The sequence below is a fragment of the Trichechus manatus genome, unplaced genomic scaffold, assembly GCF_000243295.1.
Source record: "Trichechus manatus latirostris isolate Lorelei unplaced genomic scaffold, TriManLat1.0 scaffold00056, whole genome shotgun sequence".
Classification (NCBI taxonomy): Eukaryota; Metazoa; Chordata; class Mammalia; order Sirenia; family Trichechidae; genus Trichechus; species Trichechus manatus.
Window position 1 is genome coordinate 4,778,579 of NW_004443992.1, and position 27,694 is coordinate 4,806,272.

The 27,694-nt window shown below is 38.1% G+C and overlaps 1 protein-coding gene across 1 annotated transcript in view; it reads right to left on the reverse strand.

The window, feature by feature from the left end:
* The window catches only part of RFTN2 (raftlin family member 2), a 70,999-nt gene that overhangs the window by 17,948 nt on the left and 25,357 nt on the right, over positions 1–27,694 (reverse strand). The window contains exons 3-7 of the mRNA XM_004378191.2: positions 25,177–25,291; positions 19,735–20,020; positions 17,354–17,563; positions 11,210–11,331; positions 9,897–10,000 (exon numbers count right to left, since the gene is read on the reverse strand). Of these exons, the coding sequence (XP_004378248.1) occupies positions 9,897–10,000; positions 11,210–11,331; positions 17,354–17,563; positions 19,735–20,020; positions 25,177–25,291 (837 nt within the window). The remainder of the gene's footprint in view (positions 1–9,896; positions 10,001–11,209; positions 11,332–17,353; positions 17,564–19,734; positions 20,021–25,176; positions 25,292–27,694) is intronic.

Below are 27,694 nucleotides of genomic sequence, written 5' to 3' on the forward strand. Positions count from 1 at the left end.
TATTCATTTCTTGTCCAGTGGTGATTTTACAGATTTTTGTTTTAGGATTATGCACATTTATCTTTTATGCATTTTTCTATATGTGTGTTTTATTTTGCAAAATTTTTTTAAAAGACTATGTTTCATAGTGATATGGGGGGTAATAGTTGTAGATTTATATATAATAAAAATACTTCCTCCTTTTTTACATATTCGTTTGGGAAAATCAGTCTTGAATTCTGTGTGTTTTAAATTAAAAGTCTTTAGGAATTCATTCTCCTGTACTCAATTTTCCCTGAATATACCTTTTATTTTCCTGACTGTGCTATTGCTTAAGGTTGCCAGAGAGAGCAAGTGATTTGTGGTCTTCATGCTTCGACCCTCCACTTTCCATGCTTACAGCAGACATCACTAATTGATCACCATATTCTATCTAGCTGAGCCTCGCTGTAGTCTCTATCACAGTGTTCCAGGCAGCCACTACCAAAAGACTAGTGCTAGTATGTGAGATGGAATCCATTTGCTCTTTCTGGTTAGCCTCATTGGCCACTGGGAATACTTCTCCCCCTTAAAACTGCCTTCACAGACCCGCTCTCCTCCTCACTGTTGCCCTTCACCATATTTGCCTACCTTACACTCAGTTTTTTTCATTATTGCTCCCTTAAAGAGAATCTGAAGGCATTTCTTTTTTGAATTCCCCTCTACTCCATGGTATTTTAATACCAAAGATATACTGTAGATCTGTTTATGTACAGTGGCCCTTTGGAGGGACACAAACCAATGTCATATCTAAGATTTTTTCACACCCAATAACCAATTTTTGCTCCCTTGGGGACAATATCACCCTGCTAAGTATGCATGCTTAATCCTCCATTGCAGGACTTGTCATGATCTGTTCTGCATTAGCTATTTGTGACTGTGTTGTCTCTCCAAGCAGATTACGAGTTCCTGGAAGCCAGAGTATGTGGCGCAGCCACTTTTTTTTAATCCCACTATGTTCTCTTGCACATGGTAGGCACTCAATAAATATTGCTGAGTTGAACTGAAAGAACATTTTATTTAAAGTGAGATGCAAGAATTTGAACTAGTTTGGATACAGTTGAACTGGTTTTAAATGATTGGGCTTATCAGTCACTTGTGAAATAAAAATACTCTTATTAAAAATTTCATTTATGGTACCAAAATCCATTCAGGAAATACAATTGTTAAGTTAATTTATATTTTCTGATTATTTTTGCATCATCTTATACATTATCAGTTGACTGCCATGGTTTTTTTATTTGCAACTCAGAAGTAAATGACTGGACTCTTTTAAAAAAACAAAATGAAAATTTGCTTTTTAAAAGCAAAATTACAAAATTAAATTTTAGCTTACAACTTTTAACTTACAAGCTTTTAACTGTGTGCTGAGTCACAAAGTTCCCTTGCCTTATGTTCCTGATTTGTTTCTGAGATATTAATGTGTGTGTGTTAAAAACAGAAAAGGGCACTACCACAATTTAGCTCCTCCCAATGCTCCCCCTACAAATGTAAAAAATTAATTTGAGATGAGGAAGAGTGGTGATAACTGGAAGTATATGTAACAGAGACATTGACTATCTTTAAAACATGTTCTTATCAAAATGCTGCTCATGGCAAGATTGCTATGAGTTTAATTCACAATGGAATTACACAATATTGTTTCCACAGAATTTAAATTAGAGAGGACAGAGATCTGGATTAAAATGGACCAAACATGAGATCCTAGCTTCTTTTTCCAACTTATATAAAAATGTGCAACTCCTGCTTTGGCTGCCACATGAGGATTTACAGGAAATTATTGGGACACCTAAGTGTCTTAAATAACTGAAGAAAGTTCTAATGCTTCAAGCTGTGTTGCCCACAAGGCTGTTGAGCCCTTTCTACAGGGCTGTAGAAAATGAACAGAGGAGAATAGGGCTTCCAACATCAAGGGAGAAGAAAATTTTCTCTTTTTTACATTCATATCTTGTTCTTAGGGACCAGACTTCTTTGCATTCTTAGTACACCTATCCTGTGTTCTAAAAATGTGTGTGCGCTTACTCTGTCTCTTATAATGGAAGGCTGTAATTCAGCATTTCTGAAAGTGCTAAAATGCAGATTCCTGGCCTTCACCCCAGATTATTACTGAATCAGAGCTCCAAACCCTTCCATTTTATTCTAGTGATTTTTCTTAAGGTCAGAAATATTAGCTGCTAGCTTGCCTAACTTTGTTCTCTACCAAATTTGCCCTTAAGAGTTAATGTCAATTTTTACCTTGATTTCTTGAAGAGAAAAAGATTGAGCCCATTTGTAGAATTATACAGTGGTAATGATTAAGAAGAGATTCTGGTAAGATTTCAAGGCTGACAACAAATAACCCTGGAACAACGTAGTGATATCAGATTACAGCATCAAGATGTTTCCACGGTAACACAGCTTTAAACCTTGGGGTGTGATATTGCCTAAGATAATGAAGCAACTGCCTTAACCTAGGGACACAGTGTGAAAAAAATGTTTATGCAATCTGATAACAGGATATGTTTGAGTAATGAAAGAAATGAGGGAGGGAAAAGCACCTTATGTACAGACCATTCAAGTATGGCTTAGGTGATAGAAGAGTTGGAAAAAAGTTTACATTACTTAATACACTACTGTAGATAACACAAAAATATTTAAGGAACAAAGTTTCACTGGCATTGGTTCTAAGTTATGTTTTCAAACATGTGGGTCCCAAAAGAAATATTATAAAATACATTTGTTTTTCTGGGTGTGAGCATACATGTATGCATACACGCTTGCAGTGCTGTCATTTGTTTCTATTGCTTTTACTGGCTTGTAGGGCTTAGAGCTAATTTTAAATATCATAAACTACACTAGTTACATTTTCCTAAATATCCTGATGTAGGACAAGCCACATTATCATGTTTGACGACTGGGCTCAACATATTAGGGATTTTGGTTCTACTAAAGTATCAGGTCTCATATTAATAGCTCTAATGTATAATGTCTTAGAAGAAGTACAGCCAGAATGCTCCTTAGAAGCAAGGATGGCGAGACTTCATCTCATATACTTTGGACACGTTATCAGGAAGGATCAGTCCCTGGAGAAGTAGAGGGTCAGTGAAAAAGAGGAAGACCTTATATGAGATGGATTGACACAGTGGCTGCAACAATGGGCTCAAGCATAACAACGATTGTGAGGATGGCGCCGGACCGGGCAGTGTTTCCTTCTGTTGTACATAGGGTCACTGTAAGTCGGAACTGACTCGACAGCACCTAACAACAATAACAAATGTATTAGCTTAGTATGTGCTGGCTATGCAACAGTACTTTGCATATATCATCTCAATCTTCATGGCAACCCAGTGTAGTTTTTACCATTATCCTATTTTCCAGATGAGGAAACTGAGACTTAAAGCGGTTAGGTGATTTGCTCAAGGTCACACAGATAGTAGGTAAAGGGGGTAAAACTGTAATTAAAATGAGCTGTGTTTAGCTCCAAAGCCTGGGCTCTTAACCATTCTTATCGTTTCAGAGACTACAAATTTTCAGGCTCTTTCATACACCTTGACCAAGATGAACTGTATACAATATTTTCCTTTATATTTAAAGATGACATGGCTGACAGTGATTACTATCTTTGTGTGTACTGAAGCAGCTATGACCTGCATGTGACTTTTATGGGGATAGTATATTTGGACGAGAATACAAAGGCAGAGGATAAACAGGTTTTACCAACAATTCTTGTTACCAGATAACAACAATGAACTTTTACCTTCATCTGTTTTGTCTACACTGCAGGCACTTGGAAGGACCAAACTTACAAAATGTGAAGAAACAAAATAAACGTTAATATTGCACAGTGTCCCCTTGCATACAAAAGTACAGCAGACATTGTGTATTCTAGTGTGCTTGTTGCATAAAGGGCAATTACTGTTACGTACGTTTTTCTACTATCTTCTTTACCCAGGGTCAATAGAGGAAACCCTGGTGATGTAGTGGTTAAGAGTTACGGCTGCTAACCAAAAGGTCAGCAGTTCAAATCCACCAGGTGTTCCTTGGAAGCTCTATGGGGCAGCTCTACTCTGTCCTATAGGGTCGCTATGAGTCAGAATCGACTTGACAGCAACGGGTTTGTTTTTTTTTGTAATCTCTCTTCTTTTTAATACTTCCACAAAACCTATGGACTAAAGCACTTCATTTAACCCTTGAGCAGTTACTATACTATATTACGCAGTACACAAGCTTGACCTGCTCCTACCAGAGTGCAATCCCCAGTTATTTATTTTATTAAATTGTACAGTACACATGTAAGTTTAACCAGCTTGTAAGCCATCATAGCTTACACATCTTTTTATTAATTGATTGATTTTTTTGCTTTTTAAAACTGATTAAAAAAATCAGATATAATCTGCTTATAAGGAAACACATATTCCTTGTAAAAAGTCAAATAATAAAAACATGTATAAAGACAAAGTGGCCCATACCTCATATCATACATAAAAACTAACTCAAAATGTATCAAAGACCTAAATGTTAAAGTTGAAGCTATAAACTTCTTGCAAGAAAACATAGGGAAGAAACTATGGGATCTACTTTAAAAAAAAAAAAAAAATTATCAAACACACTGTTAATGCATGAACAGCAGAAGTCAATTAGATAACTGGAACCTCTTAAAAATTAAATAGGCTAATCAAAAGAGTAAAAGAAGGAAACCTACAGACTGGGAAAAAATTATTGGGAACGACATATCTGATAAGGGTCTAATCTCTAAAATATATAGAAAACTTCAACTACAACGACAAAAGGAGAAACAATCCAATTAAAAAATGGTCAAATGACATGAACAGGCACTTCACCAAAGAGGACATTCAAGTGGCCAACAGACACATGGAAAGATGCTCATGATCATTAGCCATTGTTGTTGTGTGCCCTTGAGTCGATTGTGACTCATAGCCACCCTATTGGACAGAGTAGAACTGCTCCATAGGGTTTTTTTTTTCACAGAAACAGACTGCCACATCTTTCATACAAAGAGCGGCTAGTGGGTTCAAACTGACTAACTTTTGGTTAGCAGCCGAGTGCTTAACCACTGTGCCACCAAGGCTACTTTCATTAGCTGTTAACAAAAAAAAAAAAAAAAAAAAAAAAACACAACAAAAACCCAAACTGACTGCTGTCGAATTGATTCCAACTCAAAGTGACCCTATAGGACAAAGTTAGAACTGCCCATAGGGTTTCCAAGGCTGTAAATCTTTACAGAAGCAGACTGTCACATCTTTCTCCTGCAAAGTGGCTGAGGGTTCAAACCACTGACCTTTTGGTTAGCAGCTGACTGCTTTAACTACTGTGCCACCAGGGCTCCTACCATTAACTATTAGAGAGATGCAAATCAAAACTACAATGAGATACCATTTCATCCTTGCAAAAATGGCACTGCTGAAAAAAACAGAAAACAACAAATGCTGTTGGGGTTATGGGTGGATTAGAACCCTTATCCACTGCTGGTGGGATTGTAAAATGGTATAACTACTATGGAAGACGGTATGGTGCTTTCTCAAAAAACTAGAAATAGAACTACCTTATGATCCAGCAGTCCCACTGTTAGGTATATACCCTAGAGATCTAATACTAAAGACACAATCAGACATATGCACACCTATGTTCATTGCAGCACTATTCACAATAGCAAAAAGATGGAAACAACCTAAGTGCCCATCAACGGGTGAATGGATAAGTAAAATGTGGTACATACATACAATGGAATACTATGTAGCCGTAAAGAATAATGATGAGTTCTCAAAAGATAACATGGATGAAACTGGAGAACATTATGCTGAGTGAAATAAGTCAATTACAAATTGTGTGATCTCACTGTTACAAAAATACACGAGTAGGTGTACATACTGAAACCAGCATTCACTGGATAGGTTGGGGGAATGGGGAAGAGATCACTTTCTAGATAGTAGACACTTGTTATTTTGGGGGATGGGAAATATAGCAACAAATGTGGGAGAAGTATGCAGAACTTGACCAAGGTAAATGATGTCACTAAGAAGTAGGCAAGAAAAAAGAACATTTTTGGTAAATGCTAGGACATATATGACTGTGCAACAACAACTTAATAATAAGAATGTGGACACGTGTATGTACATATGCATGCAAGTGTATGAGTATGTGTATGTGTGAATATGGGTGGGCATATATGGATGTATCTATATGCAGGTATATATATATATGTGTAAGGGTATGCATCCGTGTATTTTATATATATAATAAAGCACATAGGTGTCACAAATACAGATACTTATTAAACACTTTGCAAGATTAGTTTATGGGGTCTGAAGGCTTAAGAACATAGTCCTGTGGGACAGCTTAGTCAATTGGCATAATATAGTACGTAAAGTTTATGTTCTACATCCTAGTTTGGTGAGTAGCATCTGGGGTCTTAAAAACTTGCAAGCAGTCATCTAAGATACAACCGCTGGTCTCTATGCATCCAGAGTAAAAGAGAATGAAGAAAACCAAAGACTCAGAGGAAAAACTAGTCCACAGTACTAATAGTCTACACAAATCCTGACCTCATCTACCCGGAGACCAGAAGAACTAGATAGTGCCTGGCTACCACTACCAACCGTTCTCATCAGGAATACAACAGATGGTTCCTAACAGAATGGGAGCAAAATGTGGAACAGAACTCAAATTCTTAAAAACTCCAGACTTACTGGACCAATTGAGACTGGAGGACTCTCTGAGGCTACGGATCTGAGAAACTCTTTAAACCCTGAACCAAAACTATTCCATGAGGTCATCTTTTAGCTAAATAATAGATTGGCTCATAAAATAAACAATATCACCCGTGAATTCTGTGCTCCTTTAAAAATCATTTACACGAGACCAAACAGCCAACATTTACTCTAAAGCAAAGATGAAAAGGCAAAGGGGCAAGGAAACTAGACTACTGGAAATGGAACAACCAGAATGGAAATAATGAGAAAGCTGACATACTGTGTGAAATGTAACCAACATCACTGAAAAAACTGTGTAGAAATTGTTAAATGGGAACATAATTTGCTGTGTAAACTTTCACCGAAAACACAATAAAATATTATTTTAAAAAAATAAAAACAAAAACAACAAAGTAGAAGTCTTCACTTTCCCCTTCCCCTACTCACAATCCCAAGAGCTACTCACTGATTAAAATTTGATATGTAGTCTTTCAGAGTTTTGATAGATATATTCGAAATGTATAAACTGAAAAAAAATTGAGGTTGTACTATAATACTGTCCCCAAACTTGCTTTTCTTTTAAAACTCAACAATTATCATAGTAAGAATTCTATCTCAGTACATACACAGATCTCATTTTTTAAAATCAGCTTCATATGTATGGATAGCCCATAATTTATTTAATAGTCTCCTATTGATAAACATTTATATTGTGTCCAGATTTTCACTCTTACAGGCAATAGTTTAATGAGCAACCAAGTAACTAGCCCCTTTGCTACTTCAGTTACACATAAAGTTAAGCCTCCACATGAGGACATGAAAAGTCTGCTTCTGTGACTAGTATGCCTTGGCAGATTCTAGGGATGCAGGAGAAGCTTGAATGGTGCTGAGGTACTGGTGCCTCCCTATCTAGCTCTTTTCCAAAAACCAGTATACAGCCAATCCTCATGCCAGCAGGTCTTCTAACCACTGGTAGAGCCAGTGACCTTATGCAAGTCGGCATACAGGACAAGGTGGTCAAGTCAAGCATGGTTCCAGGCTCCACCACCCTCCTCTTTGGGACCTTTGTTTCCACCTTTGGCTCAGTACTGTCCTCATTTCCAAACTAATTCTGACTATTGGTGCAGGCGATGTTAAAGGAGCTCCAGCCCCGTGTTCAGCAAGAGCTTAGCAGCAAGCCCATGGCTCAGTCTCTAATCCAGTGCTTAGTCATTCATATACTTTAGAAAATATTTAGACTTATGAAAGCAGGAGCCCGGAGAAAATAGGAGGAAGGAATGTTAAACATATTTTTCATTAGGAAAAGGAACATGAAAGGTTCAGTACTCAGAGTGCTTTTGGGAAGGGCTAACTGTAATGGGACAAGTAAAACAGGCACCTGGAAGAGCTACCAAAAAGAGGTGAGGGGGCCAAATACACAAGTTGTTCCAAGAGAGGAGGGAGAGTAGGATACGGATAGACCAATGGCTTGGCGGATTGATGGTGAAGGGTAGGAAGGCAGGGAAGAGGAGTTCCCTTCTGTTTTATGACTTCCTGCAAAGTTTCTCAAACTTTAGTGTGCTTCAGCAACTTGTGAAAATGCCCATTCATGGGTTCCAGCCTTGAAGCATCTGACTGTGTCTGATGGAGGTGCGACCCCCACATCTGTATTTTCATCAACTCTGCCAGGTGATTCATATTGCCTGGCTTGAAGACCAAATCTTGTGAAATGCTGCTGTACTGTGATCTGACAGTGATCTGTCACAGATTAGAAAAAGTTGAGAAATAATGCTTCAGGGGGTTGCTGCTCACATTTTGAGAACAGTTACCAATAAACATTCGAGAAGAAAAGCAGATTAATAGCTTTGCTAAGTTTTAACCATTCCTTTTTTATTTTTAAGCTTCTGTATCTTTACTCTGTATTCACCTTTATCCCTCACTCCTCCTGAAGAAGGCATGGCTTTATTGTTAAGGCATGTCAATCAAAAGTTTGTGGGAATGTCAGGATCCTGAACGGGACTGAGTTGCTGAACTGGGAAGACCAGAGAAGGCAAGGAGGGTGGGTGAGGCTGAGGAGGAGTGAGTTGCCTCCCCCTAGCTAAACCTGACAATTACTCAGAATGCTCAACTGTGGTTGACTGTGCTCACAGGGAATGCCAAGGTAGTACTGTGCTGTCCTCTGCAGGTAGTCACTGGCTCAGACAGAACAGTCATTCTCTGGATGCCAACAAGGGCAGAGGGAACATCTCTGCGCCCAACGAAGAGCGAAGCATTTTACATAAAGACTTAATTGGCCTCTCAAAAAAAAAGAAGGACAACTCAATTTTTCTTTTCCAGGAAAAGAAGAAAGTTAGTAAAAGGAGAAGAAGAACAGGAAAACTTAGTACTTGTGTTATGTTGGCATTTTGTTTCTACTGTAGGTATTTATTTTAATGGAAACAGCTAACAAGTCCACACTCCAGGGGAAAACTAACCCAGCACACTGGAGAGGAGGAATGGAGGCAGAAATGCTGGTGTTTCCCCATCCTTGCCTCCCTAGGTCCCTGCTGCAGTCCTAAACCTTGCTGTGTGCTGGGGGAGGGCAGTTCTGCACATGCAGTGCAGTAGAGCAGGATAAGAGTCCTACAGAGGGCAGTGTGTTCCATTTGCAGGTTTAAATGGACTCAGTCTTCACTCCAGGGGAGAACGAGTATCTTGAGTGGGAAGCAAGAAGCTGCAGTAATGCAATATGTAGCTGGAGAAGCAGCATTCAGAGTGCTGGAGATAGCGCTGCACTGGATCCTGTCTCCTGTGCTCATCCTCTGTCTCTACCACCATGAACTCTTATGCCCTTCGGAATGTGACCCAACAGCTTGAATACCTCTAATGTCAGGGGACTGGATTTGCTAATCTCCAAGGTCCATGAAATCAGATTAGAAGTGCAGTGAAATGCGTTTTGAAGGCATTAGATGAGCATTTGTTAAATTAAATTACCTAACAGATAAACTTATACTTTAGAATTAAATGAGAGCTAGGGAGCCCTGGTGGCACAGCGGTTAAGTGCTAGGCTACTAACCAGAAGGTCAGCGGTTCAAACCCACCAGCTGCTCCTTGGAAACCCTATGGGGCAGTTCTACTCTGTCCTATAGGGTTACTATGAGTTGGAATTGACTCGATGGCATCAGGTTTGGGGTTTTTTTTTTTCCTAATGTAAGGATATTTTCACATTACCTGTCATGTCTCAATACAGGTGTAGGCAACACACTTGTCAGAAGCCATCCAAACTCGGCCAGAGTGTGCAGCAGAGGGCCATAATCCGTTTTGATTTCACAGCCCTGCATGAGTAAGCATAACAGCTCATAGTCTAATGGCAAAGACAACCAGCTACACAAGTAATTACAATAAAGGATGACAGGTGTGTCGATAAGAGGCGTTCACTCTCCATTAAGTACAATTCCACCAGGCTGCAGTCCTCCTGGGCTTCATTTTCTGCTACTTGCTGCCTTCTAACCACAGAGCTGAGTTAGCAGCACTGAGGATCAGAGTGGAGAGAGGTTCTCCAATGCTTGGGCCTTCCTTAGGTCTTTTTAGGGCAGTGTTTCTTCAACTTTAATGTGGGGGCCCAGGAATCTGCATTTTAAAAAAAAGCTCCCCAGTGATATGGATCCAAGAGTTTATAGACTACACTAAGAAACACTGGTCTGAGAAGAGATGATAAGAGTGGGGAATACAAGTCGGGTAGTGAAGGCAGAGGAGCTTAGATACAGAAAGTCTTTTCATTGCTTTTATTCATTTGCAATTGAAGATTTTTACTTGGAGCTCTATCTTTTCCCCAAATTCTTTTTTTCCACCCCCTAATGAGTTTTCTAGTTCCTTTGAAAATGGGTGCTGTCTCTCTAACCTTTAAGGCAAGAAAGGCAAAAGTGTCCATGACAGAGCCTGTTGGTGAGGGCCTCATACACACAACAGAGTATACCTGAATTCAGTCTGTTCACCTCTAGGTCAGTCCATTCGGTGACATCTGAATTCAGAGTGCACAACATCAGCAGCAATGTCATCTCTGACTATGAAGGACAATGCTGTGTGTACATATTTGGCCTGGCAAAAGAGAGAACATCTTTTGGATATTTTTGCCTTCAAAAGTCAATTCTCAAGGAAAAAAAAAGTCTGTCACATTGGTTGCTTGGAGATAAAACACTAGTTGATCGACTGAATTTTTTTCACTTTCAGCCAGTTGTCATGGCATTGGTTAAAGAGACTCTTAGTGCCAGGAGACTTTGTTTAGGACTATAATGCCAAATCTTTGAAAATCTGCTGCTATTTATGTACAGATATTTTGCTATCTTATAAAAAAGTTTAACATTCAGTAAAGCAAATCACCCTTTCACAATTCTGAAAGAAGTTTGCTCATGCATTTGTGATAAAACTCCAAATACTGAACAAACATGTGTTTAAGGGTACTGCATATGCTAGGCAATGAAGATCTTTAACATGGAAAACTAAAAATAATAGTAAAGCTAAATTGTCAAAAAATTGCAGTTTACCTCAATAATGGTCCATTGTTCTACTATGATGGCATCATTTCCTTTCTTACTAGAACCTGCAATTTCAGAATCTTCTTCTTCATAGATAAATAATCCTTCCAAAGATTTGGGCAAATGGTCCCCTGTGAGGAAAAAGATGTAGTTAAGAAGAGTTGTAAATACTCAGTGTCTCTTCCAAAAAACCAAAGACCAAACCCGTTGTCATCAAATTAATTCTAACTCATAGCAACCCCATAGGACAGAGTAGAACTGTCCCAAAGGGTTTCCAAGGCTGTAAATCTTTATGGAAGCCACATCTTTCTCCCACGGAGAGGCTGGCAGGTCCAAACCACCAGCCTTTTGGTTAGCAGCCGAGCACTTAATCACTGTGCCACCAGGGCTCCTGCCAGTGTCTCTTAAAACCATCTAAACCCTTAAATAACCCTAGTAGGAAGTGGAAAGAAAAACGTCAATTAATAAACATTCGTTCTGGCTGAATCATTAACATCCTTCTCTTTGAAGGTTAACTATTTTTTGCAAAGGTCAAAACAGTTTTATACTTACTGAATTAAAAACAAACCATAAACATGAAAACTACAATAACAAAAACAAGATAAAAAATATGATACAGAACAGTGAGAAGCAAGTGGATTTCCTAAACCTCAAAAGCATCTGGGAATGACCTTCACCTTGAAATCAAATTTTAGTTTCTGATCCATGAGTAGTGTGTACATAATTACACCATTAGAAGAAACAACATAAAAATGCTAATGCTTGAAATGAGAGGTATGATATTAAAATCAATGTGAGGTAAGATTACTTCAAAATATATAAACACAAAACAAGTCGTTACTTCAATGATGCTTTAAAAAAAAAAAAAAAAAAGAACGGTGACAGGAAGACCCTAAACAGAAGTCATTGTTGAAGGAATTCCTGCTGGGAAGGAAGTTTTAAGGGAGGGCCTCTTTGACTTGTTTCTTGAATAGTTGAAAATAACCAGCTGGCCAAAACTAAATTGATTTTATGGAAGAACTGATTTTCTGGAAGTTCTTTTGTTTCCTATTTTCCAATAGTAGACAGCTTTTCCATGGTCATGTGCTGGTTAAACATCTTGGTTTTTATACAGCACATCAAAGTTTTCCTGGTTGGCAGTTATCTAAATAACAAAGGCCTACAAAGTTTTCAAATGATCTCTTAAGCTTAAAGAAAAAAAAAAAAAAAACAGTTATTTCAATGTAAGTTTCAGTTTTAATTTTTATTAACAGACCATAAACTTTAAGAGAAAAAAATTTTTTTTTCTCTTTATATCACTCATGGTCAGGGCTGAATACCATAGGAATTTACATTGCTCAGAGTGGTTCTCAAGACCCCAGTCAAGTTTGATTTACTAGTTGGAATTGGTTTTCTAAATATCGAATGCATCCCATTTCCATTGAATGCACTTGTCATCCACTGCTACACCAAAGTGACCAGTCAATCAAATCTGTTTCTGATTGTAAGTTTAGGGCATTATTAGACCATCTTCAAACTTGTATAAGCCTCAAGTCCTATTTTAGAATGGGAAGTATAAATCTGAAAAATAATTATGTACTGTGATAATTATGTAGTTAATTATAATCTACCTCTTATTTACTTTGGGATTCCATAGCGTGAAAACGATGGGCTTTGTGGCTTTGTATCTGCTTTCATGCTCTCATCACTGGGGTTCCCTAGTACTTCTAAACTTGTTTTGATTTAAAAGAATGAAAGTGTGGAAGAATCATACAACAGAATACTATACAAGAATGGAAAAGACAGCTACATGCAACGACATGAATGGATTTCAGAGATGACATGTTGAGCAAAAGAAGTCAGACACAAATGAAAGGAGTACTGTATAAGTCAACCTATTTAAGGACAGGCAAAAACTAATTTATGGTGATGGAAGTCAGAACAGTGCTTTTCCCTGTGTTGGGGGATATTGACTGAGAAAGGGCATGAGGAGGCCTTCTGGGATGCTGCAAATGTTCTATATCTTGAACATTTGTGTTCTTTTCAACTGTACACATAAGATTAATGCACTTTACTATATGTTATACCTCAGTTAAAAGCACAAGTCCTTCCTTCTCACTTTAGAGCTCCCCAGAGCCCCTGACTGACTTTCTTAGAGTCCATGACAGTCCCCAGAGCCACTTGAGGAATGACACACGGAAGGAAGTTCTTATATCTTAGGAGACCTTCCTCTGAACAGAAGCGGCAGCTAGGGATGGTGGCAGGGAAGGTCTCATGCGAAAATGTTCATCTGAGTGCTTAGTGTGTTCAATCTTCCAGGTAATGAGGTGAGGTGGTAATTCTGAGCAATTACTTCATAACTGTCCCCCAACTGAATCACCTCTTCATATTGCATAACCCAGTGTGCTTTGATCCACTAGTGTGCTAAGAAAGGGTTACAGGTGTGCCAAGACAGAAGGACATGCCCCTTCCTGCCCAGAGCAGCTTCATCCACTTATACCAGTGTGTCCTACAAATGATCATTTTCTATGTGTGACATGATATGAAAAAGTTACAAAGCCAGGCCTAATCCACTGCTTCTCAAAAATATATATTTTTAAAATTAAATACCACCAATAGCAAAGAAGAGTGCACTTGTATCCTGGAAGAATGGTCTCCAGGTGCAGTCTGAAGCAATTCAGGGCAAACATAAGGTTTCTTTAAAGTCTAATGTCCCATCTTAAAAATCCATGTAACTCTGCATTCTTTTAAAATATACTTGTCTTATGTAGAAAAGTAATGTTGTCCTTCCTCCCCACACCAAATCTTCAAGTATACTGATAGTCTAGGAAGAGGTTTGTCCTGTGATAAACCATGAGTACTCCCTGGTACTGACTGCATACCCCTAGGGGACTTGAACCTCAGTTTGAGAAACACAGCCTTAAAGGATTGCTAGGGAATTGTTTGCTTGTCTAGATTTGTGATCTTACACATTCGTTTTGGCTAGATATGACACTGACATTCCTGTAAATGTGAGGAAAGGTAACACTCCGTTTTAGTATTTTTGGTCCATGTGTGATTTTTGGCACTAAACTGCCAAAGGTGAGCCCAGACCATTTCTGAGAAGTGGAGGATAGAACTCTTACTCTGCATCTGAATCATGTACATTCTGCCTCCAAAACAAATCTTAGCCGGTCTGCTTCTCCACAGCTCCATCATTATTTCTCTTAGGGACCACTGCAACAGCCTCCCTGTGTTTGCTCTTGCTCTGTATGGTCCATTTCCCAAAATAAGGTGAAAGAGGCGCTTTCAAAAATGTAGATCAGATCATGACTCCTGAATGGCTTGGAATTAAAATCCTGGGAGGACAGCAAATGGTTTAAGAGTACACACTGAACCCACCACTTTCTAGCTGTGGGAATGTGGGCAAATTATGAATTTCTCTGTGCCTCAATTTTCTCCTCTGTAAAAGGGAATAATCATATCTACTTCATAGGGTTGCTTTGGGGTTAAATTAGTTAATAAATGTAAAGTGCTTAGAACAATATTGGTATATATTAAGTGCAAAACGCATGTTAGCTATTATTGTTATTATTAATATTAGTCTTAAAAGACTTCATGGACTGGCTGCTGCTTAGCTCTCCCACCTTGTCTAGGGCCCTCTTCTCACCTCTCCTACCTTGTCTAGAACCATCCTCTTTTTCATATCTTGCTCTCATGACACAGAGCTTTACCCCTGTTCCTGTCTTCTGCTCTACGGTCTTTGTACATTTGGAGGTGTTTCTTTTGCCTAGAATGGTCTCTCACTCTTGTCTGCCTGGTGCCCTTCCCAGCTTCCCAGACTCAGTGTGATTGTTACCTTTTCACGACTTGCTGACCACCTTCTAGCTAGGTCTTCCCTGTTGCTCTCTGTCACAATACCCTCTTGGGTAATGTCATAGCACCTTTTCTCAATTTTGAAACTAGGCACATAATTTTTGATACCTGTTACTGACCTTCTGACGCCACATGGCTAGTTCCTTGAAGATAGGGAGACATGCATTTTGCTCATCTGTTGTAAACCTAGTGCCTGGCATATACATATATATGAAATGAACAAACACATATTTCAATGTCATTACTCCTCCCCATTCCTCACTCTCATACCTTTCCTCTGCCAATTCCACACAACATTTTTATAGGGTGAATAGGTTGAAATGAGTATCAAGTGAAATCTGAAAAGAATTAATAAAAAAATCAAAACATAGCCTTAAGAGGTACATTACTGTGGGGAGAGACTATGCCCTGGAGCTGGGAGGGGAATTTGTAGCCCAAGTGAAGTATAAGAACCTCAAGCGCGTGCGCGTGCGCGTGCGCGTGCGCGTGCGCGTGAGTTACACCAGCTGGCAAAGCTACTTATTCCATCTCATGCCAGCTAGCTGCCCCACTGGATCTCCATATGACCTGGTAGAACAAAATGCTTTCCCTTTGTCACCTCAGTTGGGTAAGCTCCTGAACCAGCTGAACGCTGGTGTGGTGGTGCCCAGCAATGCCGGAGAACGTCAGGTGCAGGGAGGCAATTGTAGTAACAACCCTTGGTATGCATGAACAGGAAGAGGGCCACTGGGTGCCTCTCCTGTCGGGCTTTTGAAAGCAGAAAAAGGCTGTTGAGAGTGGCTGTGAAAGGGGGTTGAAGAGGAAATCTCACAGACCTTACATCTTTCCCACCATGGCCCTGCCAAAGCAGAAAACTTTTTAAGTTTGTCTCTCTTCCTGTTTCTGGAGGAAGGTGTTTTATTTCGAGGAGATTTGTTGAGTACTATATTTAAATCTCTGAGCAATGTCTGGTTTTGTGCTTCTATTCCTCATGGTAGACTGACTTCTGACAATATTTTGGAAGAGGATAGAAGCAAGAAAAACAAAATATGCATTGTCCCCCAAGTGCTTTAGATGTCAGGCATCAAACATCACAGAACAAAGTAACCCAGCTCGCCCTGCTTCCTCTCACTTGCTTCTCACAGTGACACAGGCACTTGTCACAATTTCCCCTCTGCAGCTTCCCTGTGTACTCCCAGAAAAGTCCCTAATGACACACTCAATTGCCAGACCCCACAGACCAGAGAGGCTTATTAGGGCTTGGTGTGGCCTGTGATGTGAAATGTCTAATGAGACATTCCAGGGCTGCTGAGAGGGGGAGATTCACCCCCAGGCTCTCTAAATAGCTTCTGAGGCTTTAAGAACAAAAGCCCCACAGAGCCTCTGGCTGGCAACTGCTGCAGCTAATTTTATTTGCATCAGGCAAGGCCCAAGGCAGAGATGCCTGAAAGAGACTGTGAGAGGAGTATTTTTCATTTTTCCTGCGGCAGTTAGTCACAAACCAAAATTTGAAGAGGAAGAGAAAGAGAGGGAGAAAGAGAGAAATATTATGAAGCATAAACTGAACTCCAAACAGAGGATCTATGTTAAAGGTACTGGAACTGCACATAACAAGTAGCAGGAAAAAGAACTAACACTTTAATAAACTCCAAGTGTATGCTAGGCACAGTGAGAGTCACTTTACTCATATTATCTCAAATTCTTACAACAATAAAGTGGGTAGTATTTTAATCCCCTTTTTTAGAGTTAAGGAAACTGAAGTTCAGTGAGTGCAGCTAATTCCCCAGTATCACACAGCTAATAAACAGAGGATATGAGATTTAAACCCTTGTCTGTCTGATTGTAAAATTCATGCTCCTCCTATTGCTACTTCCATAAAAGACCAAGTTGGAAGAAGTCTCCAATCACCAAAAAAGACCAAGAAATATTTGTTGAGCAACTACTATGTGCCAAGAATGGTAGGTATTGTCCAAAATTGGGATAATATGACACATTTGGACATTAACTGGTATATGCCATCATCACCCTCTTGGATTGGGCTGTTGTAATACATCTTATTTGGAAAATTCTACTAGTTGATCACACAGTGGTTGTCTCTTCTTGACAGTTACAACCCAATGGCAAACATTACGTAATAACTCTATCACAAGCACTGGGAGTCCATTTGTTCTCAAGGCTGGTTAAGCTTTTAAATTAAAGCTATACAGCTGTGTAAATGGGACCAGTTCCTTAGGAATATCTCTTCTTTTAGCCATAGAACATGAGAGACAAAAACATTTTCACTGACTCTGACACCGTCCAAATTCTTTAGACATAAATATATCATACTATAAAACCTACCTTTAGATGTTTCCCAGGATACAAAAGAATCAGTTAAAGACAAGCCTTGCTTATAATAAAATGTAGTTAACTCTAGCCAATCAGCATCAAGTGTACAAATGACAGATCCTTTTCTTGTTACTTTCATTGACAGGAGGCCTTCCTGATAGGTCCAGCAGGTTGATTCATCATCAAAAACATTGAAGACTGCATACAAGTTCTTATCTGAGGATATGTATTCAGAAAGGGGAAAGGAAGGGATATTATAATTTCAATCATCAAAGATTCTTAAAATCTTTTTTAAAAATCATGAGATATTTCAAACATATGGACAAGTATAGAGAATAATAAATGCACTCACCACTCAGCTTTATCCAGTGTTAACACTATGCCATATTTGCTTCAGACTATTTTTTTTAAATAAATAAGAAATAGATAGGGCTGAGGCTCACTATGTAGTCTTTCCTAATCCCATTTTTCAGAAGTAACTATTACCATGAATTTGGTTTTTATTATTCTCATGCAAGCTTTTATTCTTTTAATAAACATTTTATACATCTAAATAACATACAATGTTTTTCAGTTTTTAAAACTTTATTTAAATTGTATCATACTGTTCATATCAATCTAGAAATTGCTTTTGATGTGTTTGAAATGTAACTAAGTTAATGCATATAGATCTAATTCATTTATTTTAACTGTTACATAGTATTCCATTTTATCTATCTAATTCTCCTGTTGATGGACATATACTTTATTTCCAATTTTTTGTTATTACAAACAATGCTATAATTAACATTTTTTATGTCTCCTTGGACACATGTATGAAAGTGACTCTAGAATATATATTCAGACGTGGGATTGCTGGGTCATCCATATCTTCTATTTTACTAGAAATTGCCAAATTCTTAGTTGGGGCCCCCGCTGTGTTTTAGAAGTCTGAGACTACTCATATTACAGACAAAAGTATTTGGTGTGTGTGTTATGTACATTTTTCTAGGTGAGTCTTAGATTTTATCAGATTCTCCAAGAAGTCTTTTGTGCACCATCCCTCATACACACCTACCCCAAAATTAAGAACTGCGGCCACAGAAGTTATTAAGAAGTATGTAATTAAAAAATAAAACTATTCAGAGAGTGAAATCTAAAGATTGATAATTAAATTAAGTAGTATATTAGATTTAGGACTGAAAGGACTTGAAATAGCCACCTAACTTTATCAATGTCAGGGTGGGAACCAGCATGCAGTTTAAAGGTAGTAGTGGGTGGAAGATACTGAGTAGCTCTCTGACTGTGGCTCCAACAACTCTTGCTCACTCTTATGTTCCTATATTCTTTACGTTGTAGGAAAGTCAGGGTTGTTGGGAGCTGGTGAAAAAAGGCAGGGTGGTGGTGTTTGTGAGATGATGAGTTTGTAAACGCATCTGGCTCTTTCCCAGGAGATTAAGTTCACCATGGTCCGAATGGATCTGTGCCATGCACAGGATGTTAAGCACATCTCACCATAATCCAGAAAGCCTATGACACCAGTATGTCCCCTCTCCATCCCCTCAGCATCAACACTGAGTGAAGTATTAATGGACCTAATACAGAGCTCATTCTGTGCCAGGAACTGGACGAAGCACTTTGCAGACAGCTCTCATTTATTTCTCACAATAACCCCATGAGGGTAATTAAAAAGAAATTGAGGCAGTCTAACTCCAGAGCCCATGCTCTTAACTCTAAGGTATACATAGACTTTGATGTTCTCTGATGGTGTGTTTTTCAGCATGCCAATAAGTATATAAGAAAACTGAACAGTCTAAAATATACGAATACAGTAGTCTCAATTTTGTGAGAAGACTTCCTAGTTGGCAAAAAAGAAAAAAAAACTACTGTTTAAAGTTATTTTAGGGTGCTGGCACTATTTGATATTAATTATTTCATTATGTTGGACCATTTTCATGTTCTAAGTGATGATCAAAGAAAGCTAACTGACTTCAAAGCTGAAAACCATCCACGAAATGGGAAAGGCCAAAACTAAAATTCTCATACACTGTTTATAAGGACAAACCTAAATAAGAACAGCTTTCTTTATAGAATCACTTCTTTGGTACACATGTACAGCCTCCATTTTACAAGGGAGTTAGTGGATGACTAAATGGAAACAAATCTTCAACACAAAGTTGATTATGTAGATGGCATTATAAAACCATGCCAGAGAAGACTGTCTGAAAACTGTCCTTATTCCTGGTTGCAATAATTTTATAAATTTATGACAAGTTTGTATTAGTTCATTTAGTCTTTCTTTATAATCTTGAGAAATTTACTTTGCCTCATATTTCTTAAAAAAATCCTTAAAAACTTATTTTGCTAAATTTAAACTATTAATATATTCTAATTCCACTCATCTTGTCTATTACCTTCTCCCTTTCTTGTGTTAGTGAAACTGGGGCTGCTATCTTGTCCTATTTGAGATTGTCTACTTTCATGATGAAGTTCTTCCTCAATTCCACTTTCAAATGATTGCCCATGTAATATTCCTTCATTCCAATTTTTACAGTTTTCATGTGAACCGTGCCTCATAGGTAGTGTTGGTTCTGATTCTGTAATTCCATCAAGGTTTGTTCCATTGCAGAAATTAGACGGTGGACAATGCTGTGATAGGAATCCAACAAACTTCATTCCTCTTTTAGCAGTTACATTAATCTGAGGTTTAAAAAGAAATGGTAGAACAAAATGTAAACTTTATTTACATTGATTTTATCAGTTATCCTTTAGGGTTATTGAGGAAATCCATTAGAAAGAGTAACTTCACCAATAACTAAAGACCACTCATAAAGTAATTAATAACCTCTAGTATAGCAGCCGTGGTGGCACAATTGTTAAGCACTTGGCTGCTAACTGAAAGGTTGGCGGTTCAAACCCATCAGCGGCTCCACAGCAGAAAAGACCTGGTGATCTGCTCTTGTAAAGATTATAGCCTAGGAAACCCTATGGGGCAGTTCTACTTGGTCAGATGGGGTAGCTATGAGTTAGAATCGATTTAATGTCACACAACAATAACAACAGTATAGCAATGGAGTCCCTGGGAGGTGCAAACTGTTAAAGCGCTCAACTGCTAACCAAAAGGCTGGCAGTTCAAACCCACCCAGAAGCATCTCAGAAGAAAGGCCTGGTGATCTACTGCCAAAAAACCAGCCATTGAAAACCCTCTGGAGCATAGTTCTACTCTGACACACATAGGATCACCATGAGTTCGAATTGACTCAACGGCTATTGGTTTAGTTAGTAGTATAGTACTACTCCTAAGACCATGTCACATCATCATCATCATGCCTTCTTCAAACAATTTAGAAATTATGAATACACATTAGAAACTGTGAAAATAGGAATTACATTTTTCTTTGAAAGGCTACCATTTGGGAAAAACAAATAATTCAATAGTGTGATTTCTGCAGGTCAGTTAACAATGACTCACTCTTGTTGAAGCAAAATTTAAAACTGTCCCAAGAAATTCCCAACAATAATATTACCAAATACATCTTTACTGATAAAGAAGAAATTTATTCATTAGGAAGGAAAAAATATACATTGTTTGCTTAATACATATGGGTAAAGAAAAATGTTAAAAGACTAATTCTTTGCAAATCTGACCTACTTATATCTTGAGGCTATTGTCTCCTATCTGGACCAAATTCATATCATTAGATTCAATCCCATGGGTTAAAGAATAGGATTCAGAAGCACATGATGTAATACCAATAAAATAATTTGGGACCTTCAGTAGGGTTATTTTCATGCCCAGCACTTTTCCTATTCTCTGCTTTGGCTTCATGTCTTTGTTCTGTCTGTGTCCACATCTTTCTCCTGTGTTAAACTGGCAATTCTTTGATGGGCGGGAACTGTGTCTTATTCATCTTTGTATTGTAGTGTTCTGTACCTAGAAGGTGCTGAGTACTTGTTAAATAAGTTAAAATGAAGAAATAACAAAGTCTTTTATATGGTCACTGTTTTAAATGAATAAGTGTTACTCCAGGGAGGAAGAAGGAGTTAGGATGGAGGTTGCAAATGCAAACTTCTACAGTTAGAAATAAAATGGAACAAAAAAGGAAGAACAGGGGCAGAGCCAACCAAAAGGGGCAAGCGTAATTCAGCTCCAGCTGATGATAATGTGAATGCAGACCTGATATTTCCAGATATTTCTATTTTAAAGAGAAGATAGAAATCTGTCTTTTTATGTGAAATTCCTGAGTTATAAATATTGACTCCAAAGCATTAAAAACACTGTGAGTGCTAAAGAAAATACGTCTGTGAACAGGATTTGGCTCATGAATTCCCAGTGTGTAATCCTTGAGTAATGGTTTGGTTCACCTAGTTTTCTGTTAACACTGGTACATACATTGAATTTTCTAGTTGTTATTTTGGATAGTTTGGTTGGTTTCAGAGGGGAGTGTAGGGGAGAGAGGGTAGAGTACACTAGGGAGGAGAGGTCAGGGTGTGTATCCTGAGATGGGAGAGGGGCATAGACAAGGTGGTGGAGGGCTGGAGCTGTTTGTATAGGCTCCTGAGAGCTGATTTTGCACATTCCTCACCAACTCTATGCTCAGTGAAATCACACTGATAACTTGTAACTGGCCATGCAGGGAGTATTTACACCATAAAAATCAGCAAATGCTATAAACCAGTGTTCCCTCCTCCCTTTGGAGGGCCAGTTCACCAGCATACCACTGGATGAGGGCCCTGGCAAGGACTTTCTTTCTCTCTATCTTGATTCCCTCTTCCCATTTCTCCACTCATTGCCTATCCCAAACTCCAGATTTGTAAAATAGAGAAAGGAAATCAGTAGTCATTGTGGAAGAATATAGACAAAAGTACTTCTGGAAGATAAAAATGGCACTGTAGTGTGATGGAATAGGTTCTCTTGTTTCCGCAGCTCCATGGAAGTCCATTCAAAGAGCGCAGTGGTGTAGTCAAATGCTCAGTGGATGGACTCCAAATAAAAGCAGACGTATCCACTGCCCTGCCAGATCTTAAAACATAAAGGAGGCTGACAAAACACATATGACACCATTCACGCTGCCAAGCGATGTTTCCTGAAAAGTTGTTATCTTTCTGGCTTGGCCGTTTCCAGCAGATTTTCCAGAAAATGGTTGAGAACAAAGAAAGGTTTCAGATAAATTCTGTAAACTGATGAGTAAAAAGCTGTGGTGTTTGGCTTATTCTTTTTCTCTTTCCATTCACTCCTTAGGTAAACTAGGAAAGAAATGCACTTGTTTTGACTTGAAGACATTGAAGTCAAACTCAAGACATTAAGTCCATGTGCCTTCCATCTACTCTGCCTGCCATAACAAATAAAAAATGAAGGCAAAGGGATGAGAATGAGAAAGGATGGCAAGGTGGGAGGATGGGGGTGGGAGGATAGGAAAATGGGGCACAGAATGGTGAAGAGAAGATTAGAGAGAGTAGGGTAGGGGCAAACAGCAGTAGAGAAGTCCCAGGGGACTTGAGGAGTGGGAAAGGCAGGAGAACTTTGAGAAGAACGGGAAAGGGTATGGGTGTGTGGAGACAGGACAAAGGACTATGACTGGTGCAATATCATTTACTCCTATAAATTAACATATTGAGATAATAACAGTGCATGAAGGCTTAAAAAATTTCCTTTCTATCAAGTGTCCTGGAAGAGAGTGAGAGAGGTGGTAAGGAGGCAGAGCATTCTGTGGTGGAAATAGTTGAATTTATTGTCAGTGTTTTCTCTACCTCTTATCAGTTGATTTGGGTGAAAACGCACAGAAGACTTTTTCTATCACTAGAAAATTTTATCTGGAAAGGTCTGGTAACAAATAGAGTATAAATGTTTTTTCCATGTCTTAAGTTGGAGGATTAATGTTTTTAAAATTCTGAGAAAAACATTGGTAAACTTACTTTAAAAATCAAATGAACTTTGGTATAATGTTAAAACTTGGCTTAGAATCTAGCTGCTCAACAATCAATTCTTTATACAAAGCAACTGTTCAGGAATAATCTTTGGCATTCATCTACTGCTCTTGCTCATACATGGGGCAATGTTCAAATATTTCATATACTGTTTCCTGAAGCTTTTTGCTTCACGAAATAACTCCATTACTCTAATTGCTGAAATAACAGTACTTTCCTGTTTAAATAGATCTTTAACTGTGTCCAGGAAGTCAAATGCAAAACAAGGGCTCTGATGATGATCTATTAAAACTAAATTAATAGTTACATTTTAGTTTTCAAAAGAAACTATCTGGAGTGGGTTTATTCCTAGAAAAAATTTTTAAACTTATCAGAATAGTAGTAGTGAACAGTGTATAAATATTAGTAGTGAATAGTTTATAAAAATCTAATCTCAAAGACTGGTTGTGAAATACTTTATTAATGGTGACTTTGTATGTAGATGGGAAATATCATTAGCAGCTATAACTGGCTACACACAAACCACAGATAATGTTACGATGTGGTCATTTACAGTCTGGTAACAACTATAGAAAGAATGAACAAGTTTCACATTTTCTTATTTAAAATGAAATGTCTTTGTTTTTTGGCTTTATGTATTTAAATAAAAGCTAAAACCTTACAAATATGCCAACACAACTAAAAAAAAAGAACTTTCACATAAATTGCTATCAGTTTAGAATATTTATGAATGTACAATTTTTTTCTTGGTTTTAATCAACCTGTACATAGTGTTTAAGTTTTCATTTAAGTTATATTGTATATACTTTTCTGTCTCAATGTAGTCAATACAGTTGTCATATTTAGTGCCCATAAAATATTACTTAGTGTCCATAAAATATTCCATTGTATAGATGTGTCATTGTCATCTTAGCAGTCTTCCAATTATTGAGAATTTGGTTCATTAGTCACTGTTGATTAAGATATCTTTGTATAAAAATGATTTTTTCCCTTTTCAACTATCTTCTCAGAATAGATTCCTAAAGAGGAGATTGCTAGGTCAAAAGTAAAATTGGACTTTTGATTCAGAAAAACTGTACTAATTTATTACAATGTCAGTTGTAATATATGAATGTTAACTGTTTTCTCAAAGCTCTACCAATATTAGATTTAATAATTTTTATTTAATTTTCCAGTTTAAGAGTGGTGAGATGTTAATTCACAGTTATTTTTACCTACATTAAAAATTATTAGTTAGGTTGAACATTTTGCAAATGTCCCTTTATTACTTATGTTTCCTTTTGTATATGCTGTCCAAGGACTTTGTCCATTGAGGACTGGACATCATCTTCATAGATTTGTATTCACTCCCTATATGTTCTGAAAATGAAGCTCACATAGGATACATTTGTTGCACATTATCTTTCCCCTACCCCCCTCGATTCTTTGTGGTTTTTTTAAACTTAGTTTTCCTAATTTTCACAGTACACAAGTTATATTCATATACTCAAACTCTTCAATCTATTCATCACTGAACATGTCTATTCATCCATTTTTCTCCAGATGTTTTAGACTTTAACAAATTTACCTCTTTGTCTCATCAGGATTGTATTGAGTCATATGACGTGAAGTCTACTTTCTACAGAACAATTGCCCATTTTCCCAGCAGCATTTATTAAGTAATTGTTGTTCCTCCATTTTATTTTATTTGTTATTAAACTTCTTACATGTGTTTAAATTTATTTCTGGCATCTCCATTCTGTTTTATTGGCCCATATTTCTGTTATTAACTCCGTACAATTTGGTACAAGTGCTTCAGTATGTTTTAAATTCTAGTACAGTAAGTTATGTATCACTCCCTTTTTCTTTTTAAAGAATGGAAATTGATGAAGAAGAAATACCAAACATTTCTTAGCATCCCATAAAATGTATATATTTTAAGGAAATACCTTTTCTGTCAGTTCTTTTGCAATCTCATTTGTTTGTGTCTCATAGGTTAGGGGAAATTCCTCAATCACAAGCCTTGCTCGTCTTTGTCCACTGGGTGCTGTCAAATGTTTCGAGCTGTAACAGAGAGAATATGTTCCTGGTTGCAGGTCAATTGCTGATTTTCAGCTAATATGCTCATGTAAAAATTAATAACTAACACACAAATAAGGTCAAGGCAATCATTTTTTGCTATTTCAGCCTGGGGGGCTGTCTTATTATGTAAAAATGCCAGAAACACATAATAAATTCTTTTAATTTAAATTAATTTTATTTTCTAATTTAAAAATGGAAGAAGAGGGTCATACCTGTTGTTTTAGTAAGAATTATGAGAAGTGATTTTACAGTGTTATACCTCATTATTATCCAAAAGCACAAGTAAAAATCCTATTTAGGCAGAGAAATATTGCCCAGTCTTTTTCCTTTTTCTTATTTTCTGATATTGCTTTCTTTGCTTTGTCAGAGCTCTGCTAAGCCTATCTGAAGTAATACTAAAAGCAGAAAAGGTCATTTATACATGGCTAATAAGATTTGTAATTATGACACAAGTATCACTACTGTGTGAAAAATGTCATGGTGGTTTAGTAATGCTTGAACTAGTAAATATCTCAGGAGGCTTCATGTCTCGTTGAAAGCTGAAGTCTGTATACACCTCCCAGACACCTGTAAGTAGATAATGGTTCAGCAGCAAGACCAGTAGCCAGTCGTCATTGAGTGGTTTCCAACTCATGGCGACCCCACGTGTGTTAGAGTAGAACTGTGCTCTACAGGGTTTTTGATGGTTGATTTTCAGAAGTAGATAGCCAGGTCTTTCTTCCAAGGTGCTTGTGGGTAGACTTGGACCCCCAATCTTTTGTTTAGCAGCCAAGAATTTTAACCATTTACATCACCCAGGACCTACCAGTAGCAGATACCAAAACAAAAACAAAAACCCCAAAATCCACTGCCATTGGGTCAATTTCGACTCATACAACCCTATAGGACAGAGTAGAACTGCCCTCTAGGGTTTCCAATGAGCAGCTGGTGGATTTGAACTGCCAACCTTTTAGTTAGCAGACGAGCTCTTAACCACTACACTACCAGGGCTCAAACTGCGTCCCTTAAAAACACACCTGGAATTTTTTAAGCCCTGCTTCTTTTTTTCTAGTTTCCCATTTTCTCTCTTTTCTTCTTCTTTCATTTTTCTTTCTCTATTTAGCTCTCTCATAAAAGAGGAAACATGATTTTTACCCTGGGTTTTGAGATGGTTTTGATGAAGTTGAAGAGCTCTATTAAAAAAAGAGTTAATGTGTTAAGCTAAGACATTGGCCTGGCTATTTTTATTTTTCATTAAAAACTGTATTTTACCATGAAAACCATCAAACTTAAAAACTAGTCTGGCAAAATGGCTGGAGTATTGTTTGGAAAAATAGCTATTAAAAAAAGGTTTTAATTTTTGAAGGAGCCAACGTGATGCTATAGACAGAAGCACCATACCGTCCCTTTACAGGAAAAACCCAAAAAACTAAGTAAAACAGATACAAACGTCAATTCTGGAACCCTAAGTGCCAAATGAAGGGATAAAGAACTCGATCAAGCACCATATAATAAGAAACTGACAGAGAACAGAGAACGAGGCAAGCTACGGAGTGGAGGTCCCCTACTAGCTAATGCGGCAGGGATTCTCCATCTTGGACTGTAGCTGCCAAGGAACGCAGATAGGGAGTATGGGAAGGCAACTTCACAGAGCTCCCAACAGGAGACAGAGCACCTGGTATCATGGATTGAATTGTGTCCCCCAAAATATCTGTCTACTTGGCTAGGTTATGATTCCCACTATTGTATGAGTGTCTACCATTTTGTAATCTGATTTCCCTGTGTGTTGTAAATCCTAACACTATGATGTAATAAGATGGACTGGCGGCAGTTATATTGATGAAATCTACAAGATTAGATAGTGTCTTAAGCCAATCTCTTTTGAGATGTAAAAGAGAGAAGCAAGCAGAGAGACAGGGGGACCTCATACCACCAAGAAGCCAGTGCCAGGAGCAGAGTGCATCCTTTGGACCTGAGGTTCCTGTGCTGAGATGTTCCCAGAACAAGGGAAGACTGATGACAAGGACCTTCCACCAGAGCTAACATAGAAAGCCTTCCCCTGGAGCTGATGCCCTGAATTTGGACTTGTAACCTACTAGACTGTGAGAGAATAAATTTCTCTTTGTTGAAGCCATCCGCTTGTGGTATTTCTGTTATAGCAGCACTAGATGATTAAGACACCTGGTAACCAGGGATACACGCTTTCCCACCCCCTACCCTTCTTCCTTCTACGAGGCCTCTGCTGCTTTCCAGCAGGCCATGGTCACTCAGCCAGAAAGACACCAGCTCACTGCCACCCAAGTCCACCCTGCGCCCACTGGCTGGCTCCTTCAGAGCCATTTGCTTTTTTTTTTTTGTTTTTTGGGGGATTTTGTGTTTTTTTTTTTTTTTTTTTCTTTTTTTTTT